Below are 23,292 nucleotides of genomic sequence, written 5' to 3' on the forward strand. Positions count from 1 at the left end.
TCGATTAATGCGCGGTTGTATAGTTCCGTGCAAATCATTCCATTCTGTTAACACTTCTTGTCAGTTTCCCTGTTTTGGACTAAAATCAAGTAGCTACACAGATATGCTGTTATTCTGCTGTGGCGGAAAAGGCAGATATTGTGTGTTCTGTTTATGTTTTAGTATCGCTTAGGATAATGTTCTTTCGTCAAATGGGACTAGCAGACGAACTTTTGCACCCGTGTTCCAACGTTAATTACTGTATGAAGTTCAGTTTTCTGGGGAAAATAGTGTATGAAACCGCTTTATGTTGTTTAAATTGATGATATGTGTGCATTTGGTTGCGTGTGATCTGTTTATAAAATGAAATATTGTTGAAAACTGACCGTCGGATTGCAGTCTGTGTTGTCGAAGAAACTGAGTGAAAAGAAGGGGAACTACTCTTGTCGCTAGACAAAGTATGAGTTACTTGCCTTGGGAATTTGCTTGTGATGAACGTTTGTGCACGGCAGATCTAGATTCAGAAAACAACCGAACTCATGGATTTTATATGGAGATTCATACGTTCAGGCCTGTAGTTGTTAATTTAAATGCGGTATGTTTGTATTGTTTGCTCCAGAGATGTATACTTCGTACATTAGAGCGTTCGGAACTTTTCAGTCGCAAAAGTAGTACTGAAGCAGAAGAGCTTCTCAACCCATTGCACTATCGAGGATTCAGGCTGTTGCTGGCTCATTATTTGTTTGGTTGCTGGGTCATTATCGAAAAATAACTAGCTCTACAAGTTTACAGAGGTAAAGAAGCAGAGGGGGGAATATAGAGAATACTACATGGCTTGCTGTGTCGTACCATATTTACACGAGTTGTTTTTTTAAATATTGAACTGCGAGCGAAAGCGAGCTGTTCCCTATTTGAAAAAGCAACGAGTGTAAATCTGGTACAAAACAGCAAGCCATGTAGTATTCTGTTTATCCTACATACTGTACTTACGTGTATTTTACTGAAAATGTCCTGCATTCGAGGAAGCTAAATTGAAGATGCTTGTTTTGGAACCTCGATCTCTTCTAAAGCCTCGTGCAATCTATTACGTCAAAGCAAAGAAACGTCACTCTGAACGTGTGGCGTGACGTGTTAGTTCTAAAGATTCATGGAGGGTAATTAGCGAGCGCAAATTTTGTTTCTATAATGACGTTTGTCTCGGTGACTTTGGCACCATAAGCCGTGGAAAAACAGGTCCCTGCCAGACTTGCTTGACATGACCTCATTTACATGATATACACACGTGTGATTTGAACGATTATTATCTCACGGGTGTCTCTCTCACGTATGTAGGATAAAAATAATTATCCAAGGCAGATCTGACCTAGGTGGTGTACATGATCGCTTAGGTGAAAAGAACTCTTCCCTTTCAGGGGTCGTCACAAGTCGCTGTCTCGCATTACGCCTTCAAAAGAGCAGCATATAAGCACAAAGAGATTAAGACTCGGGCGTAGAGACACACACATTCAAGCGTAATAAAACGCTGCACCTGAGGTTGTGATTGTGCATAATAAAAGTGTTGCGCTGTGGTGGCTTAATGGCCTGGTCAGGCAAGGTCATCCTGAACCCAGGTCAAAAATGAGTTACTTCCCTTCGGGTCTCATTCTATCCCTGGCAGGATGCCTTGGTTTTCCTTGTCTGGAGAGGAAATCGATTTTTTTACATATATATTTAGATCTTTTCGTAATGAGTGTTATGGATATAAGCAGATTCGCGATCGTCGATAATGTTTTTTCATGGTGTTGTGTAATTTTTTTAATTACAAAGGAAATGATTCTTTTCAGTACGTACGATTAACAGTACAAACCTGTAAACACGAGATAAAAAGAGCATTGTGTTATATGATTCATCAGGGCTCCATACGGACGCCCGTCCTAGCGGGACCCCCATTTCTAATGTTTAGAGGGTCCATGGACCCCCTACGCGGAGGGTCCCAAGAGTCCATGGTCCTCAAACCCATGTGTTCATATAACGCATTGTTTATATCACGAATAGTGTAATATGAAGTGTCTTTTTTTCATCGGAATATTCGAAGAGGACACTTCAACTATGCCTTGGTAAATGGAACACACACACCCTTTTCCATGAGTCGTTCCGGTGTGATATTTAAGCATTTGTACTTGCACTATAATTGACTGACGACTACATACATACATACTGAAAAGAGTACCTACAGTACGCACGCTAGCGGAAATGTAGTGTGTCTTTAGGCAGCTCTTTATATGTTTAGTGCGTCCCAAAACCCCCTCAATGAATTTCTAGTACGTGATTTCGGCTTCCAGTGCGTAGAGGACGCAGGAACGCGCACTATTTGGGGAGCCCTAAGTGAGGAAAATAGGAAGAAACCACTATCACATCAGCGGCGTAAAACACAAACACACACGTGCGCGCACGCACGAAAAACTGTCGCGAAAGCAAAAAAACAACAAGTCGCGTAAGGCGAAATTACTACATTTAGTCAAGCTGTGGAACTCACAGAATGAAACTGAACGTAGTCCGCCGCTAGTGCAAAAGGCAGTGAAAGTGACGAGCCTGTTTGGCGCGGCAGCGGTTGCGCTGTGCTTCATAGCACGCTTTACTGTACCTCTCTTCGTTTTAACTTTCTGAGCGTGTTTTTAATCCAAACATATCATATCAATATGTTTTTGGAATCAGGAACCGACAAGGAATAAGATGAAATAGTTTTTGAAACGATTTCGGAAATTTAATTTTAATCATAATTTTTATATTTTTAATTTTCAGAGCTTGTTTTTAATCCAAATATAACATATTTATATGTTTTTGGAATCAGGAAATGATGAAGAATAAGATGAACGTAAATTTGGATCGTTTTATAAAAAAAATTTCTTTAAAAAGTTTCAGATTTTTAATGACCAAAGTCATCAATTAATTTTTAAACCACCAAACTGAAATGCAATACCGAAGTCCGGCCTTCGTCGAAGATTGCTTGGCCAAACTTTCAATCAATATGATTAAAAAATGAGAGTGTGACAGTGCCGCCTCAACTTTTACAAAAAGCCGGATATGACGTCATCAAAGACATTTATCGAAAAAAAGAAAAAAACGTCCGGGGATATCATTCCCAGGAACTCTCATGTCAAATTTCATAAAGATCGGTCCAGTAGTTTAGTCTGAATCGCTCTACACACACACACAGACAGACACACACACACACACATACACCACGACCCTCGTCTCGATTCCCCCTCTATGTTAAAACATTTAGTCAAAACTTGACTAAATGTAAAAACAAAAGTACCCCCTATAAACCGCAAGCGCACAAATGTTGATTGAACCCCTTGCTTCTCTCATACAACATAAGCTGTTTTCTACTCGTGAGGAATGTGTTACTGCGCAAAAAAAAACAAACTTGAATCAATAATTCATCAACTCTCCCTCGATCCCCTTTTCTTTGCGGCCTCTGCGTTCCTTTACCAATCAATATAACTCGATCTGTTTTGAGTGTATGTACAACGAGGATAATCTTGCCAAGCAGTCACTTTGTGGCAGAGCACGTAGAGTTTCCACAGTTTCACACATGCACAGTCAACGAAGTACAGGCCTTTTGGGGGGTTGTTGTTATTGTTGTTGTTGGTGGTGGTGGTGTTAATGTTGTTGTTGTTGATGTTGTTGTTATACAGAAAGTTTAAACTGATTCAGCATTGTATTAGTTGCATTACCAATTATAGTGGTAGAAAAGCCATCGACAAGCAGTACAGCGACATACCACTGGTACCATTCAATCGCTATCAAGTCTTTTTGTGGAGAGAATACGCTATCTTTCTGACGAATAACACTCATATATATATATATATATATGATCTAGATACCTCTTCCCTGGCCGAGTTGGAGGGAGGGGATTGCATGTTAGTTAGTCTGTATGTTTGGAATGAGTCCAATTGAAAGGATGCTCTTATAACATGAGCACATCTGAGGGGGTGTACATGATCGTTTATACTAGTACGCAACTGAGAAGGATGGCACCTTAAAACGATGTGACCCAAAGACTCGACGCAGCGTGCTGAGCCAAGGGATACTAAACAAAACCGTAAGTCGACGATTAGCGCACACAAATCCGTATGCAAACAGCCATGACAGATAACACGACTTCAGAACTTAGCAAACATTTAGACAGACATGTTATGTTTGACAAGTCATGTATACAGTGCAACGTCTCTGCTCTGTTTGACATGGACTTGCCCTAAAGAATAACTTGATGTTTTGTATGTCCTCGATCGGCGATGCCAAAGCAAGCGATAAAATCTATTTTATCGAGACAGATACAAATTGTTGCATGGTGGCCTGGTATTTCCATGAGGCACACAATACAATAATGACGAGAAAAAATTACATCTCTCTCTCTCTCTCTCTCTCTCTCTCTCTCTCTCTCTCTCTCTCTCTCTCTCTCTCTCTCTCTCTCTCTCTCTCTCCCCCTCCCTCCCTCCCTCCCTCCCTCCCTCCCCCTCTCTCTCTCTCTCTCTCTCTCTCTCTCTCTCTCTCTCTCTCTCTCTCTCTCTCTCTCTCTCTCTCTCTCTCTCACACACACACAAACATACAAGCACGCGTATGCGCACACACGCGCACACATTGAATTTCCTTGGACGAGATACCACAAAACATTTTTGTAGAGGAAATTACAGTAAATCAATGTCAGTCTGTCTGCATGTCTGTCTCTCTGTCTGTCTCTGTCTCTGTCTCTCTCTCTGTCTCTCTCTCTCACCCCATTTTGCTACGGGCTAATAGCCTAAGTAATAAAACATTCTGACTTCTGGCTTCTCTCTCTCTCTTCGTTAAACAGAGCTTAAACCTTCAGGAAATAGCCAGGCAATCAACATTACCAATTCCGCACCACAGAGACGGATAGCAAATACAGAACGACAGTAATAATACTGTGACATTTAGAAATATATGTACAACAAAGAATAAGAGATTATCCTGCCATCATCGTAGTGGAGTGACGGAGGTGGGGGGGGGGGGGGGGGGTAGGTTGTGGGAGGAAAAGAGAGAGAGAGAGAGAGAGAGAGAGAGAGAGAGAGAGAGAGAGACAGACAGACAGAGACAGACAGACAGACAGACAGACACACAGAGGACACACAGACAGAAACTTGTTTTGGGGCCAGGAAAGGGAGAAGATGATAAGGATGATGGGAGTGGTTGGAGTACAGTTTGATCTGACTTCAGTAGTACATAGCTGTTGTTTGTGTTGTGTTATTGTGTGTGATGGTGTTGTTGTTACTATTCTACATGCATTCACCCGCTGATGGAATAAAAGCAGTATAACCTGATTCTTATATATAACTGCACTAGTCTAAATGCACCCACTAATCAATTACAGGCAAACATGTGATGAAAAGAGACGGAAAATGTCTCATCTTTTTTCTGAAAGACACACCTCCAAAGGTCTCAGATGAATACATCGCATGTGTTCACCTTTCAATGAAACATAATTACGTCTACTCCAGGGGGTTGTCTATGCCCCTCTGCCTTGATAATAAACCAATTCTTTAAGATCAAGGACACAAGCTGGTTTCTTCAACTCTTCTGTTATCCCATCACGCCTCAATGCACACAGCTTTTCAGCACACCTCTGATAATAGGTATATAATGTATGACCATTCTCTGTTCCCTTCGTGTCTCTTTTCTTTTTTATTCACTGAAACTGTTTCCCATAAAAGTGTCATACACATGGCCCTCATGCAAGGGAGGTTGGTTGTTGGTTTTTCATGTCCCTTCAATGTATTTGACTACTGGGGAAAGCAAGGTAGGAGGCAAATCCCCCTGGTTGTAAAATATCGCAATGGGTTTTCAATCCTTACTACTCCAGAAGATTAACTTGTCAGTTGAAGCTAAGACAGGCATTGACCTGAACTCAAAGCTCTTTAACGGCAGAGCAAGGTCAACTGACTTTTAATGGCTATAGTATATATCATTATATGTATATAGATTCATTACCAAGGAAAAGGGACAAGGGGCGTGGCAAAAAATTCGTGTCTGTTACAAAATTAAAATGGTGTACGTCAAAGTAGAAGCACGTCATGGTCTTATCCCATGTAAAACCTGGATGTATCTGCAGTACAGATCAATGATTATTATCTACAACATGGCCCAGACAAGGAGAAAGTTATCTTTTAGCTAAAGTCCTTCAGTTCAGCAGAGAGAGAGAGAAAGAGAGAAAGTGAGAGAGAGAGAGAGAGAGAGAGAGAGGGGGGGGGGGGAGGGGGTAAGGGACAGAATGTAGGAATGCAAAGTATTAGTAAGAATATCAAGTACAGTATTCTACCAGTTTTTGACTGGCAAGAACAAACACATCATGTACATATATATGCAGTAAATTGCTCTGCCCCAGCAAATTTGACTAATCACAAACACACGTGTAGCAATGGCATTATGTTATGAAGAATGCACGAACTGCACAGCTTCAGACTATCAAGAAATAGTGCTGATTAAGCAGTGACCTTAATTCATGTCAATTCCAGGAAGGTATTCTGAGTTGCATCAAGGGCCGGGTCACTCACTATACACAGTACAAAATATAGAGAGACATTACCAACTCAAAATGATTGATCATGCTTGCACCATAGAAGCTTAGAATACACAACTGATCTGAGTATAATGCAATTCTACCTTAGTATGAACCACAAAGACCAAATGCTCATATAACACACCTTTGTCATACTTAATATGAATTTGTTTTAAATAAATATCTGCTGCTCTAGCTCATAGAAGAAAATAGTACTTTACTACTTTTTGACCTACACTTGACCCCACTGTGACCTTGAAATAATTATGACCCGGATCCACCAGACTTTTGCCATGTTCAGAGGTCATCAAACATGAATCCACCTTAAGTGTCAAATGTCGAGCTTCAAAATAGTTGAATACTATTTCCATTTTTGTATGCACACTTGACCCCAAAGTGACCTTGAAACTTTAGGAAGGACTTGAGTTTTGTTTGGAGGTCATAAAACTGTGGGAGTATGCCAAATTTCAAAGCTCTATATAGCTCCAAAAAAGTTTCGGAAAATTGTAATTTTCCTTTTCTTAACTGCACATGACCTGGCCCACTGTGACCTTGAATCTTGTCAACGTGTCTGGAGGTCATCAAACCTTAGAAGTACCATAATCAGCTTGGAGTGATCAGGCCAAAAACACCCTATTTTTTTTCGTGCGACCCTAGACTTTCTTGGCATTTGGGGGAAAAAAAAGTCTTTGTTTTTTGGCAAAATAACTTAAAAATATGTTTTTTTGGACAAAAAAAAAGCAAAAAAATTTTTTTTTTACAAATTACCGACCTACCGACCGTATTTTTTTTGCATATGTTACCGTAAACAGACTATTTTTTTTTTGGGGGGGGGCCTCACAACTATAGGTGATTAAATTACGTCTGATCAGTGAAAATCAGTTAGACTGAAAACAAGATTAAATGTCCAGAAACTGGGTGTAAAGTCTAACCAGAGTAAAACAAATCTGTGGTTGCAATGTACAATTTACTGTAACTAATGTACTTTTTTCAAAACAAATCATATTTTCAGGCTACAAACTAGCGTTGCTGCCAACATGTCCAGAATTTTCAATTTGCTTCATTGAGAATCGCTTAAACTTTAACACACACACAAGTTAGTGTTACTTCAACTGTGATTTAATATATAATATATATATCTGTCTCGAGCACATACGAACTCATGTTAGTTCTATACATGCAGGACTGGGTGGCCGAGTGGTAACGCACTTGAGCTCGGAAGCGAGAGGTTGCGAGTTCGACCCTTGGTCAGGGCGTATGCAATTTTCTCCCCCCTTTCCTAACCTAGGTGGTGGGTTCAAGTGCTAGTCTTTCGGATGAGACGAAAAACCGAGGTCCCTTCGTGTACACTACATTGGGGTGTGCACGTTAAAGATCCCACGATTGACAAAAGGGTCTTTCCTGGCAAAATTGTATAGGCATAGATAAAAAAATGTCCACCAAAATACCCGTGTGACTTGGAATAATAGGCCGTGAAAAGTAGGATATGCGCCGAAATGGCTGCGATCTGCTGGTCGATGTGAATGCGTGATGTATTGTGTAAAAAAATCCATCTCACACGGCATAAATAGATCTCTGCGCCTTGAGTCCGACTCCGAGTCTGGAGATACGCGCGCGATATAAGACTTCATATAACATTGTGGAAACAATCAAGTCTTCTGGTTTACAAATACCATTGTAAGCATAAGCAAATTCCAAAAATTAAACTTGAAAAAAATCATGAATGATAAGAATATATAGATCAAACTTCAGAATCATATCATGATATGTTGCATCTCAAACAAAATCTGTACACACTTACTGTTTTTCAATCATCTGGTTGTGTATGTGTGTGTGTGTTTGTGTGTGTGTGTTTGTGTGTGTGTGTTTGTGTGTGTGTGTGTGTGTGTGTGTGTGTTTATGTGTGTGTGTGTGTGTGTGTGTATGTGTGCGTGTGTATGTGTGCGTGTGTGTGTGAGAGAGGGAGAGAGAGGGAGAGAGAGAGAGAGAGAGAGAGAGAGACGGAGAGAGAGAGAGAGAGAGAGAGAGAGAGAGAGAGAGAGAGAGAGAGAGAGAGAGAGAGAGAGAGAGAGAGAGAGAGAGAGAGAGAGAGAGAGAAACGCATTAGAATAAATTATGCAGCTGATCACAAGAGAAAAGCACACACTGCCATTTGAAGAAATCTCTTTGCACACGGCAGTTTTCTTACGCCAGACTAAAAATACTGAAATATACGAGTCAAAATCAATCTCAAACAATGGAAAGCTAGAGTAATCAACGTATCAATCTGAAGATGAAATGATCAAGTGCTGGTTCATCCGCAGGGTGATTCACTAGAAGAGCAGAACGCCAGAAGGCAGTTGCCAAAGTGCAAACCCTGCAAAAGCAGAAGACACTCTTACCTCTTCTTTCATGTCATCCATTTCCTTGCCTGCTGAAAGTCGATTTTCGCCTGATCTTACGGTATCCAAAGGTAAAGGCACAAAAAGTTACATCGCATGTTGGGATTCTGTCGGCTGCTTTATCGTTTGCTAACAACCTGTGACCCGGAAGCTATTGTCATGTAGGAAGGGAGCGTACTCTGTGAACCTTTCCTTTCAGAAAACATTCAAGACATTTTTTCTTCACGTGTGTTGCTTGGTTTTAACAGCACAAACTTTGTTCTTAACCACAATACAAGAATATGGCGTCTGGGTCTAGCAGCGATACACTGGTAATACTGTAATCAGATACTTGTCAAATAGATTTTCTGAGTCAATAATTCACAGAAAAGGTAGATCTTGCACTAGGCCCGTTTCAAGAGCCATCTGTGAAAGTGACACTGTTTTGCTTGTGTTGTGAATATTGTTCCGTTTTGTTGAGTTATCTCGAGTCATACCCCGGTAAAGCATTACACGAAAAGATATTCTTTATCGTTTGCTCTACAACTAACAGAGTGAGAGAAGTAATAATTGATCAAAATATCATTGTACAGACTATAGAAGTGTTCAAATTAGGGAGGTCAGAACCAATAATTTTCAAAAGAATGAAATCTTCAAAATAAGTAACTTTGAGACAAGACTTCATTGTAGAAACACTGCAAGGTGATGTACACATGTGTATTACAAGTATATTATAATTTGCTGTTTCAAGATTTGTTCATATATATTATGACTTTTTTTGGAAATAATTTGGTTTTGTTTTCTTTCACTTTCAGGCCAAGCTGAGAGAAGGTATGTTGCTCTATTCTCTGGTTCAGTGGTTGGTATCATACTACAATTTTAAATGAGAAGACATCCTGATAATGCAGTATGTTTTGTGATCTGAAGTGATCGAATATCAAATTAATCAAGATCATGATATTTGAAAATTCTGTTTGCTTTTAAAAGTTAAGTTAACTACGTGTTATTCTTTCTGGGAATTTGATGACTTCAGATAAGGGATTGTGAGGGGAAAATGGGGAAAAAATAGTCTGAGCTATTCTACGTTGTTTTCAAGGGCCAACTATAAATTAGGTATATGTGGATGTATATCTGCAGGAAATGTACTTGTCTCTCTTTTTACATTTAGTCAAGTTTTGACTAAATGTTTTAACATAGAGGGGGAATCGAGACGAGGGTCGTGGTGTATGTGTGTGTGTGTGTGTGTGTGTCTGTGTGTGTCTGTGTGTGTCTGTGCATGTGTGTGTGTAGAGCGATTCAGACCAAACTACTGGACCGATCTTTATGAAATTTTACATGAGAGTTCCTGGGAATGATATCCCCGGACATTTTTTTCTTTTTTTCGATAAATGTCTTTTTTATAAAAGTTGAGGCGGCACTGTCACACTCTCATTTTTCAATCAAATTGATTGAAATTTTGGCCAAGCAATCTTCGACGAAGGCCGGACTTCGGTATTGCATTTCAGCTTGGTGGCTTAAAAATTAATTAATGACTTTGGTCATTAAAAATCTGAAAATTGTTAAAAAAAAATATATATAAAACAATCCAAATTTACGTTCATCTTATTCTTCATCATTTCCTGATTCCAAAAACATATAAATATGTTATATTTGGATTAAAAACAAGCTCTGAAAATTAAAAATATAAAAATTATGATCAAAATTAAATCGAAATCAATTCAAAAACACTTTCATCTTATTCCTTGTCGGTTCCTGATTCCAAAAACATAGATATGATATGTTTGGATTAAAAACACGCTCAGAAAGTTAAAACGAAGAGAGGTACAGTGAAGCTTGCTATGAAGCACAGCGCAACCGCTACCTCGCCAAACAGGCTCGTCACTTTCACTGCCTTTTGCACTAGCGGCGGACTACGTTCAGTTTCATTCTGTGAGTTCCACAGCTTGACTAAATGTAGTAATTTTGCGACTTGTTTTTTTTTAAACAAACAAAGATTTCTAAAATGAACTGACATATGATTTATTGTGTGTGCAGAGCTGGCTGACCTTACTCCAGAAGAACTACAGACACTGAAGGAGAAGATGGGACTGAAAGCGTAATTAAGCCTTGGAATTAAAACAAAAATTTTTGCGTGTGTGTGTGTCTACCGGTTGTTGTACGTAAACAAATGGCTGTACATTGTATTGCCTCATGCTCATTCTAAAATCAGACATTGTCACCCCATTAAAAAAAAATATTCAAAAACAAAATCAGAAAACAAGAAAGGTAGGTTGTTTGAACATTTGTTATTGACAAAACAATACGTTCACAGATATTTCGATCCAACGGTCTTTTAAGTGGACAGACAAACAAATATTCACACAAAAGTTATCTTGATAGTTCTATCAGTTTCACGTCCACTCGTCAGGAAGCCGAGCGAATAAATAAAAAACTGACGAGTGGATGTGAAACTGATAGAACTATGAAGATAAGTTTTGTGTGAATATTTGTTTGTCTGTCCACTTAAAAGACCGTTGGGTCGAAATATCTGTGAATGTATTGTTTTGTCAATGACAAACGTTCCAACAACCTACCTTTCTTGGTTTTTTATTCTGAATTTTGGAACGTTGGCAGTCTCTTTGTTTTTGGATTTATTCTTCTTCTTCTTCTTCGCTGTTAGATCGTCAGTCCGGACTGCAGGGCGAAACGTGCTGTCCTCTCCAAGTCCTCTTTGGGGCCGTATAGCTTCTTTTGTAGCGCTGTCTCCTCTGGCCAGGTGGTGTCCCTCAGAGCACTGTGGTATGGACAAGCCTGCAGGATGTGCTCTGCTGTCTGATTTTTGCCACACGGACATAGGGGGGAGGGAACTAGCTTCAGCTTCGTGGCCATATGATGGTTTAGTCTTATGTCCAGTGTGGAGTCTGAGTAGGACGACTTGTTCTTCACGTTGGAGCAGGTGGTAGTCATCTTTCTCCGCTCTGGTTTTCCTCTTGTTTTTGATGATTGTCTTTTTGACTCACATGCGAAGCAAAAGTGAGTCTATGTACTCACCCGAGTCGTCCGTCCGTCCGTCCGGACGTCCGTCCGGAAAACTTTAACGTTGGATATTTCTTGGACACTATTCAGTCTATCAGTACCAAATTTGGCAAGATGGTGTATGATGACAAGGCCCCAAAAAACATACATAGCATCTTGACCTTGCTTCAAGGTCAAGGTCGCAGGGGCCATAAATGTTGCCTAAAAAACAGCTATTTTTCACATTTTCCCCATTTTCTCTGAAGTTTTTGAGATTCAATACCTCACCTATATATGATATATAGGGCAAAGTAAGCCCCATCTTTTGATACCAGTTTGGTTTACCTTGCTTCAAGGTCAAGGTCACAGGAGCTCTTCAAAGTTGGATTGTATACATATTTTGAAGTGACCTTGACCCTGAACTATGGAAGATAACTGTTTCAAACTTAAAAATTATGTGGGGCACATGTTATGCTTTCATCATGAGACACATTTGGTCACATATGATCAAGGTCAAGGTCACTTTGACCCTTATGAAATGTGACCAAAATATTGGTAGTGAACCACTAAAAGTGACCATATCTCATGGTAGAAAGAGCCAATAAGCACCATTGTACTTCCTATGTCTTGAATTAACAGCTTTGTGTTGCATGACCTTGGATGACCTTGACCTTGGGTCAAGGTCACATGTATTTTGGTAGGAAAAAAGTGTAAAGCAGTTCTTAGTGTATGATGTCATTGCTAGGTTTAGTTATTTGACCTTGACCCTGAAGGTCAAGGTCATGTCAAGGTCAAGCATGTGAGTCGTATGGGCTTTGCCCTTCTTGTTTTCCTTGTACTGCAGCTGGGACGTGAACTGTTCCTTTGAGGCACCTTCCTTGGCAAGTTTGTCTGCAGCCTCGTTTCCTCAAATTCCTGCTATGTCACAATGAGCTGGCACCCTGTCCCACTGAAGCACGACCCTTCGGTTCTGAGCAACCTGTTGGAGGGCGTTGTTGAGCTCAGTTTCTTTGTTGGCAAACAGAGCTTGGAGTGCTGACATTGCGTCTGTCAGAAAGATGACCTGAGAACATTCATGGTCTGATCCGTCAACTATTGTGGCTGCTGTCTTCAAGGCCTGTACTTCTGCACTATAGTTGGTGCAGTGCAAACCTGTGGGAATGCTCGCTGTTTGTGCCTCTCCCTCTGGATTTATTCAAAAACAAGAACATAAAAATTGGAGTACATGGTTCATCTTCAGGACTTCTGAATGAGAGAACACTTATTTTGATGTTGTAATGTATATGGACCATGCCTATATTAGTATATATACATATATCAATTATATATATATATATGCGTCTTGCCTCTGTGTGTCAATATGTCTTTAATATGTTGTTGAATTTAAAATACCTCCAAAAAGAGTAATATTTTAAATAAGCGATCTGTAATGCTATTTTTTTCACTCTGTTCTTTAGATTCAGACGAGTGTTTTCCAGTACAGAGGAAAGTTATAAGGTGAAAGGTCCAAAACCCAGGCAGAATAAAAACAGGTAAAAGAAACTGTTGTTTTCATGGTTTTTGAGTCACTTGAGAAAAAGTGACTCTATGTAATCGGTCAGTGTTAGTCTGTCCGGCCGGCCGGCCGGCCGTCCGGCCGGCCGGCCGTCCGTAGACACCACCTTAACGTTGGACTTTTCTCGGAAACTATCAAAGCGATCGGGCTCATATTTTGTTTAGTCGTGACCTCCAATGACCTCTACACTTTAACGATGGTTTCGTTGACCTTTGACCTTTTTCAAGGTCACAGGTCAGCGTCAAAGGAAAAATTAGACATTTTATATCTTTTCTCGGAAACTATCAAAGCGATCGGGCTCATATTTTGTTTAGTCGTGACCTCCAATGACCTCTACACTTTAACGATGGTTTCGTTGACCTTTGACCTTTTTCAAGGTCACAGGTCAGCGTCAAAGGAAAAATTAGACATTTTATATCTTTGACAAAGTTCATCGGATGTGATTGAAACTTTGTAGGATTATTCTTTACATCAAAGTATTTACATCTGTAGCCTTTTACGAACGTTATCAGAAAAACAAGGGAGATAACTAGCCTTTTCTGTTCGGCAACACACAACTTAACGTTGGGCTTTTCTCGGAAACTATAAAAGTGACCGGGCTCAAATTTTATGTGAACGTGACTCATTGTGTTGTGAATAGCAATTTCTTCCTGTCCATCTGATGCCTCATATAATATTCAGAACTGCGAAAGTGACTCGATCGAGCGTTTGCTCTTCTTGTTTTTCTTGTTCTCTTTTTCTTGTTTCTGTTGTCAAATTTCAGTGCCGCAAGATCATGATAGTTTATGTCTGTCTGTCTGCTTATTTTGTCAAATCAGGCAATATAGATAGATGTGCATGCATATATCTTAAATTAATATTTTAGACCTTGTTCCTGACACATGAGAACAATGTATTTTAGAATTGATTTGGGACTTGAGGTCCAACATTACCAGCAGATATATATTATATTATATCCCATGACCTCCCTTCTTTGTCTCTGTAAATGTACTCTAGGTATATTTCTTGTATTTCCGTTGTTCTCTTGTTACATCTATGATGTAACTATTGCACTCTAACAGTTAGCACATAAAATAGAGGATAAATAAGGGTGCACGAAATACATCATAGCTGGCTCAACTTTCTGTCGTCCTTGACATTCCAAAATGCACATGTACCTATAGACCGGATGTGCAAGGGGTAACCACGCTTTTGAGAACTTGCGCAAGACGCCAAGAGTCGTTCAGTGTTATAGCTGAGTTTTAGTCTCAACTTGCCGAGACTATCATCATAGCGTCATAGATGTCATGACGTCTGTCGTCCATCGCGTCATATTAAGGGGAGGTAATCTGTTATGTTTCCTTCTGTTCGCTGTTCTATTTCTCTCGTGATCAACATGACAAGCCGTATGTGTTTGAGTGTGTGTGCTCGTGTTCTCAACTAAAATAAAAGTCAAACTAGCAATCGTTAAAAACCCAGTCCGTCCGACCAGCACTGCTATGTTCAGACTATGCTCATGTGAAGTTACAGCGTGCCCGGTACACACGCCCTTATCGGTACATCATCGACTACGAGTATTCTCTGGACAAGCTGTTTAATGCTTTTTGCAAGTATTTCTAGCTCTTCTGCGTTGCAGTAGGCCCTATAGACGATGAAGGTGTCCAAGATCTCAGGAGATGCGTGTGTAACCACTAGGTATTCAGTCAAATCCGTGTAAGAGGCTTTCAACTGACGGGGACAATCAAGCCACCATTATGCACCAACTTGACATAGATCAACAGACGTGCCTTTAGAATAAGGTATGTGCAGAGGTGCCTCATCTGAACAGACAACTAAAGCTTGATGTTTCCGTCACACTTTGTCTTTTAGATCTTCATGGGATATATATACAGGTTACAACACTCGTGATTTTTTATATGGCTTGTATTTCAGTCAAGACCCAGCGGGAATATCAAAGGGACTCACTCGCCAGAGGCTCGTGAGTCCCTTGAAATACAAGCCATATAAAAAACCACTCGTGTTGTAACCTCTATAAATGTATTAAACCAGCGTAACATTCAAAAACGTCCAAATGTTTTTTTATATGGCTTGTATTTCAGTCAAGACCCAGCGGGAATATCAAAGGGACTCACTCGCCAGAGGCTCGTGAGTCCCTTGATATTCATCCGCTGGGTCTTGACTGAAATACAAGCCATATAAAAAACCACTCGTGTTGTAACCTCTATAAATGTATTAAACCAGCGTAACATTCAAAAACGTCCAAATAGAATCTGAACAGCAGTTTGATCTCAATTACTGTCCTTCATATTTTCTTCTTCTTCTTGTGGTTCGCTGGTCCTTCATATTTTGAAACTGTTTCTAAATTATATCACTTGGTTGATGAGTGTAATGTCTTTGTTGAAGACTGCATGCTATTAACACTGTGTTATCAAGGTGTACAAGAAAATATGCTTTGTTAAGAAATGTGGGCATGGCTGTACTTGTCTGATATGTCATATGTTTGTTAAGGTATTACTTCTGGGATTTTTTTCAGACCTACAGAAATTTCCTGCAAAAGAAGAGTCCACTCGGTGCCTGAAATACCTGGAGTTAAAAAGGTATGAGGAGTGAGTGGCTATTTGGTGTGGCTACTTGAGAGTAAGAGTGATCTCAGAATATATCGGGGTTATGTTTTTACATAATTATTATTGTTATCATTCCAGCCTTTAACGATCAGGATGTGAAACTCATGTTAAACACATTCCTTCCTGTGTGAATGATGCTTTCTTTGAAGCACTGTTTTTGTGTGTTTCTTTAATATTTTTTATATGAAGCAAGTTCGTGTGCTTTATGGTGGTTTCATGGGTGGGGTTTTCAACAGAAACATTTAACACACCTAAAACCAAAGCTTTGTTTGTATGGTCAATGGCAAAAACTGACTATTTATTAACAATGTTTAGTGTTGTCTCCCAAGTTTAATTATAGGTGACTGTCATTGAGGTGCTGGTTACTAATACATCGTCTGGAATATATATATAACCTTTTACATCTACCAAATGAAACAATGAAATTGGCATTCATAATACAGATAAATGACTTGCCTGGCAGTGACGGTGACCTTACAGGTAATTTTGTACTGCTTATATGAGCAAGTCAACAAGACAAAATTCATTCTCAAAACGCTTTGTGATCTCCTTCAGAGACATACATCAGAGGTGATAGAACTTTTACATGGCGCCATTATTTTCCTTGTGACGTCTTCTCAAACTTTCTCCCTTTTGACGTCAGAGATTTCTCTTTGGAACAGAGGGTCAAGAAGAAATGTCTTGTGGTTTATTATTAGTCGATGTTGAATCTCATTAAAAGGGACTTACTGTTCTGGCAAAACAAAACACACACACACACACACACACACACACACACACACACACACACACACACACACACACACACACACACACACACACACACACACACACACACACACACACACATAGCGAAAAAACAAAACAAACAAAACCCAGTTGTGTTCATGATCCTGTGCACTGTTCATTTTCTTGCAGCAAGTGACAAGAGATCCTAGATTTGATGACATCTCTGGCGAGTTCAGAGAGGAGATTTTCAGCAGGGATTATGCCTTCATTTCAGATCTCAAAGCTGTGGAGAAAAAGGTGAGATATTTTGTAAGACTTATCAATGCAAGAAGCAATACTGTAATTGCTGAATTGAGACGACATGTGAACTATCGCCATGTGAGAGTAAGCTGTCAGTGCAGATTGTCTGGGCACTTTTTCTAAACACACCTAACAGTAACTCTTTTTTTTATCAGATGAACTCATGTGCATGCCTTTGCTCTCCACATGATGTGCAAGAATAGGCACTCGAGTATGCAAGCGAGCAAACTCGGATAGTCTGTTCTTCATGTTTGCCAGTTTGGAAAGGTTGTCAACTAAAGGGAGGCAATTTATCATTCAATATTTTCTGCAAACCTGATACTAAGATTGTACCTGCCCGAGCCATGTATTTGTGGGTAGATGGACCTAAGCACAGTAAACATTTTTAATTCAGATCATAAGAAATGGCCTGCTGTTTATGGGTTTGCAGCCAAAGTATACACCAGGCTCCTCTAGTCTACTTAAGGGTGGGGGGAATCCTGGTTACAGAAATGTGTCATACCTTACTTTATGCTACCAACTTTGTTACTTTTTTTCCCATATAAAAGAAAAAAATCAAACACAAAACACGAGCGAAATATATGACAGAGGAGAACCTTTGAACTTTGTGTACACCTGAGCATGCAAGAAACAAAACTTGCATGATCTGCCAAAGAGAAAAAGTTTTGGTCGACTACCTGACCTTATGTTGTTAGGCTGTGTTACTGTAACTATTTTTTGTACCTAATTACAGTATGTTCTCTCTTTGTTAATAGAAAGTCAAGCAACAGCTGAAGAAGGAGAAAAATGATGCAAAGAAGCAAAAGCTGAGACAGATTTTGAACAAAATGGTAAGCCAATATTCTTTGCTTGTGTGTTATTCATATTTCATCTCCTGTCATACTTTATCGTCCCATTGCTGGGAACTTCCTTTTGCTTTCTCCCCGATGTAAGCTAGCAGCAACAAGATGACACTACCAAGGTGTAATCAGCCACCTGCACTTCTGGCAGGATGACAAAGGTATTTTAGGTGCCAAAGCAGTGACACAGAGGTGGGACATATTGTCTCTGAGCAATCACATGAAATTGATGTGTTTCCATGTGTGTGTGTGTGTGTGTGTGAGTGATGCCAGCATGTGTGTTCATGCTTTACATATATACTTCTCCTTGTGCGTTTTTCACACACCTTGTGTCTCTCATTTTTAGACACAGGAAGAAAAAACAAAGGATGAGAAAAAGAAGAAAGAAGAGTTGGTTAAAGAATGGAAGGGGAAGGAGAAAGAACGCGTGAAGGACGGAAAGTCCCCATACTTCTTGAAGAAATGTAAGTACACTTTACACTGTTGCATAGGTATCTAATAGACCCTGTCGGTATTCCAAGCTCTCGTACGCTCTCGCAAACTTCAGTGCATAGCAAAGCATGTGGTACAGCGATCTCGAGTGAGCTGCAAAATCCGAGGTTCGAAGTTCTCTCAAAGCATAACAAAGAGCATGTATCGCGGATATCTCGCAAGAACTGCTCAGATACCGAAAAGGTCTATATCTTTCATAGGGAATTAGGGAATTGTTGCAGAATCTATTTGTTTGATTTCTTTGTTTCCCTTCATGGAAAAGGGTTTTACTGCTTATGGAATTGACAGTTTCTTTTTTCTATTTTTTAGCGGATGTTCGCAAACTGGAGCTCGCTGAAAAGTTCAAGGAACTGAAGGAGAAAGGACAAGTCAAGAAATTCATTGAAAAGAAAAGGAAGCGCAATGCTAGTAGACAGAGAAAGAAAATGCAAATAGACTGATTTATCAACATATCATATTCTCAGTCTCTGTGTGTTTGTGTGTGAGTGTGTGTGGTCTCTATGCGAGCAAACGTATATATTGTGTGTGTGTGTGATGGGTGTATGTGTAGATAGTGTGTATGTGCTCATAAACAAATAAAAGGAGAATGCTTGTTAAATTGTATGCATATGGGATTCTAATTTAAGGGAAGGGTTTAGGTTAAAATCATTTGATATCATTATGGTATGCATTGTTGGCAAGTTGACAAGAAATGCCTTTGTATTATTTCAGTAATAAATGCATCATGAAAATGGCACGTTTTCTTACCCTTGTTTCTGATTTTTTATTAGAAATAATGTGTATGGCTACAAACAATTCTGTGCATTTGTACATGTGTATGATGATGAATATCATTATGTGCTCTTGTGTGTGTGTGTGTGTGTTATGGTGAACATCTTGAAGTACAATTGTAGTTCACACATACAAAGCCAAATCATTGCACTCATTCACATGCACATTCAAACATGAACAAGTGTAAAGCAGAGTCCGAAGATTATGCATTGTTATAGTGAGTTCATTATATTTAGTCAAGTTTTGACTAAATATTTTAACATCGAGGGGGAATCGAAACGAGGGTCGTGGTGTATGTGCGTGTGTCTGTGTGTCTGTGTGTGTGTGTGTGTAGAGCGATTCAGACTAAACTACTGGACCGATCTTTATGAAATTTGACATGAGAGTTCCTGGGTATGAAATCCCCAAACGTTTTTTTCATTTTTTTGATAAATGTCTTTGATGACGTCATATCCGGCTTTTCGTGAAAGTTGAGGCGGCACTGTCACGCCCTCATTTTTCAAACAAATTGGTTGAAATTTTGGTCAAGTAATCTTCGACGAAGCCCGGGGTTCGGTATTGCATTTCAGCTTGGTGGCTTAAAAATTAATTAATGACTTTGGTCATTAAAAATCTGAAAATTGTAAAAAAAAATAAAAATTTATAAAACGATCCAAATTTACGTTTATCTTATTTTCCATCATTTGCTGATTCCAAAAACATATAAATATGTTATATTCGGATTAAAAACAAGCTCTGAAAATTAAATATATAAAAATTATTATCAAAATTAAATTGTCCAAATCAATTTAAAAACACTTTCATCTTATTCCTTGTCGGTTCCTGATTCCAAAAACATATAGATATGATATGTTTGGATTAAAAACACGCTCAGAAAGTTAAAACAAAGAGAGGTACAGAAAAGCGTGCTATCCTTCTTAGCGCAACTACTACCCCGCTCTTCTTGTCAATTTCACTGCCTTTGCCATGAGCGGTGGACTGACGATGCTACAAGTATACGGTCTTGCTGAAAAATGGCATTGCGTTCAGTTTCATTCTGTGAGTTCGACAGCTACTTGACTAAATATTGTATTTTCGCCTTACGCGACTTGTTTTTGTGTTGCTTTCAACTCTTCACATGCAATATAAGATCCCCTTGTAACGGGATATTGCAAACATAATCTGTTAATTTACAGACTTACGTGTACTACTTACTTTTAAATGGATTATAAATTTTAGGTATTGTTCTAGTATTCACTAATGTTGTATTGATATTACTGGCACCCCTTTTAAACTGATATGGTTTTTACCTTTACAAGGCGACGATGTGAATTTGTGATGTAGATATGTGGCTGGTTATGTGTGAGTATGTAAATAATTGTGTGTGTGTGTGTGTGTGTGTGTGTGTGTGTGTGAGTTGTGTCTGTGTGTGCATGACAGTGTAAACTACGTATGTGTGCATGCATGGTGATGTGTGTCTGCATATGTGTCTGGTTGGTTTTTATTTTATTTTTACCGTGCCGTGCCAAGATGAAATCCTTTTGCAAAATTGGTGAATAAATATCTTGTATCTTGTATCTTGTATCTTGTACATTTGGGATTTATAATTTCATAAAATGTGTGTACTTCAACCGCTTGTACACACTTTTTCATCCAAACGTACTGTATGTTAAATCTCGGATTCAACTTTTTAGTCAGAAAATAAGTTTTGTTCTTTTGAATGCATGATACATATTTAACCTATGTTCTACATGAAAATATTGCAAAACTTTAGCAGTTTGTGCCTATCGCAGGATATGCACACATGTGCTCTTTGGAGAAAAAGATGTTGCGTGGTTATATTGTCACCATGCTGCTTGGTATCATCAATCAAAGTGAAGGGCCATACATACATTACAGGTCCACGGGGGATAACCGGTCAAAGGCCGAACAGAAGCCGAAGGCCGCTCATGACACGTGTGAAGGCAAGTTTTGTCTGTTTTCTAGGTATTGTTTGATTTATGTGGGGATTTAAGGTAAGCTACTGATTCAGCGATGACTAAATTTGTTTCTCGATGCATAAAAAGTCAGGGAGCGATTGATATTTGCCCGTAAATAGCCTTCAAAGCTGAAAATGTCCGCGATCGAGCACCGGAAATGGCTGTTCGATGGGTTTTGCAGGTAGAAATGTGCTTTATTTCACCAAATCAGCTCGTATTTGGTGTGGGTACGGGATTCTAGAGGACGAAGGAGTCATAAGAGGTGCAAAGAAGTGCTATTTGGGAGTAGAATAAATCTTCCGAGACAGTAGACAAGAGAAGGTCATATTTGAGAGATGCGCGTAGGCCGATTGTCTTTCCGACAAGCGAATGATACAGCAGCAGATTAACCATTCGTTTTGACCAGAAACCTAGTCTCTAGTTTTTACGAATGAGTTTTTTAATTAAAACAATCACGAGAACTCTCTCGCTTAGCCTAATGGCTGTTCGATGGGTTTCGCAAGTAGAAATGTGCTTTATTTCACCAAATCAGCTCGTATTTGACATCGGTTTGGTATATATTTTCTAATCCTACCGCGAACTGGATAGCAGACGCGGCACGACTGTTGCACCACACTTTGAAGTAATCCCACACTTTGAAGTAAATTACTTCAAAATGTGGGGATGTGCCCCACACTTTGAAGTAAACTCAGTTTTTACTTCAAAGTGTGGGGGGATCTTCCCACACTTTGAAGTAACTTACTTCAAAGCGTGGGACTTTTGCATCGCCTGTTTGAGCCTGATGATTTTGTCAAAAAAAATGGCAGTCTTTTGGATGAGTGAACAGAAAAAGTGAGCGAGCCAAGAAACATAGTGATGTTTGTTATCAGGCTTTTAAGCAATGTCCCATTGTTGAGTGTGACGAAAACTCGTGGTGACGATTTTAAAACATGTTGGGTCACGCATGGTCCAATCTTACATGGTCCAATCTTACACGGTCCAATCTTACATGGTCCAACCTTATATGGTCCAACCTTACATGGTCCAATCTTACATGGTCCAACCTTACATGGTCCAATCTTACATGGTCCAATCTTGCATGGTCCAATCTTACATGGTCCAACCTTACATGGTCCAACCTTACATGGTCCAACCTTACATGGTCCAATCTTACATGGTCCAACCTAGCATGGTCCAACCTTGCATGGTCCAACCTTGCATGGTCCAATATAACATGGTCCAACCTTACATGGTCCAACTTTACATGGTCCAACCTTACATGGTCCAACCTTACATGGTCCAACCTTACATGGTTAAATCTTACATGGTCCAATATTACATGGTCCAACCTTACATGGTCCAACCTTACATGGTCCAACCTGACATGGTCCAATCTTACATGGTCCAACCTTACATGGTCCAATCTTACATGGTCCAATCTTACATGGTCCAATCTTACATGGTCCAACCTTACATGGTCCAACCTTACATGGTCCAATCTTACATGGTCCAATCTTACATGGTCCAATAATATATATATGGACCATGTAAGATTGGACCATGTAAGATTGGACCATGTAAGGTTGGACCATGTAAGGTTGGACCATGTAAGATTGGACCATGCGTGACCCAACATGTTTTAAAATCGTCACCACGAGTTTTCGTCACACTCAACAATGGGACATTGCTTAAAGCCTGATAACAAACATCACTATGTTTCTTGGCTCGCTCACTTTTTCTGTTCACTCATCCAAAAGACTTTGCCATTTTTTTTGACAAAATCATCAGGCTCAAACAGGCGATGCAAAAGTCCCACGCTTTGAAGTAAGTTACTTCAAAGTGTGGGAAGATCCCCCCACAATTTGAAGTAAAACCTGAGTTTACTTCAAAGTGTGGGAAGATCCCCCCCCCCCCCCCCACTTTGAAGTAAAAAATGGGTTTACTTCAAAGTGTGGGGCACATCCCCACATTTTGAAGTAATTTATTTCAAAGTGTGGGATTACTTCAAAGTGTGGTGCAACAGTCGTGCCGCGTCTGCTATCCAGTTCGCGGTAGGATTAGAAAATATATACCAAACCGATGTCAAATAGAAGCTGATTTGGTGAAATAAAGCACATTTCTACTTGCGAAACCCATCGAACAGCCATTAGGCTAAGCGAGAGAGTTCTCGTGAT

General features: G+C 39.6%; 1 protein-coding gene across 1 annotated transcript; it reads left to right on the top strand.

Annotated features, from left to right (window-relative positions):
• The first annotated feature begins 9,108 nt into the window (after positions 1-9,108).
• LOC138953568 (ribosomal RNA processing protein 36 homolog) lies at positions 9,109-19,146 on the top strand. Its single transcript, XM_070325412.1, has 9 exons — positions 9,109-9,230; positions 9,714-9,729; positions 10,933-10,993; positions 13,350-13,424; positions 15,960-16,023; positions 16,969-17,076; positions 17,835-17,909; positions 18,265-18,382; positions 18,720-19,146. Exons 1-9 carry the CDS (start codon positions 9,201-9,203, stop codon positions 18,848-18,850), a joined length of 678 nt encoding a protein of 225 aa, XP_070181513.1. The 5' UTR covers positions 9,109-9,200; the 3' UTR covers positions 18,851-19,146.
• Positions 19,147-23,292: the final 4,146 nt, after the last annotated feature.

This window comes from Littorina saxatilis, linkage group LG17 (genome assembly GCF_037325665.1).
Source record: "Littorina saxatilis isolate snail1 linkage group LG17, US_GU_Lsax_2.0, whole genome shotgun sequence".
Classification (NCBI taxonomy): Eukaryota; Metazoa; Mollusca; class Gastropoda; order Littorinimorpha; family Littorinidae; genus Littorina; species Littorina saxatilis.

Excerpts from the sequence above, each read along its gene's own strand:
- LOC138953568 (XM_070325412.1), top strand. The coding sequence starts at position 9,201 with ATGGCGTCTGGGTCTAGCAGCGATACACTG. Across the intron at positions 10,994-13,349 it reads GAGAAGATGGGACTGAAAGC|ATTCAGACGAGTGTTTTCCA; the intron begins GTAATTAAGCCT and ends TCTGTTCTTTAG. Across the intron at positions 17,910-18,264 it reads GACAGATTTTGAACAAAATG|ACACAGGAAGAAAAAACAAA; the intron begins GTAAGCCAATAT and ends TCTCATTTTTAG.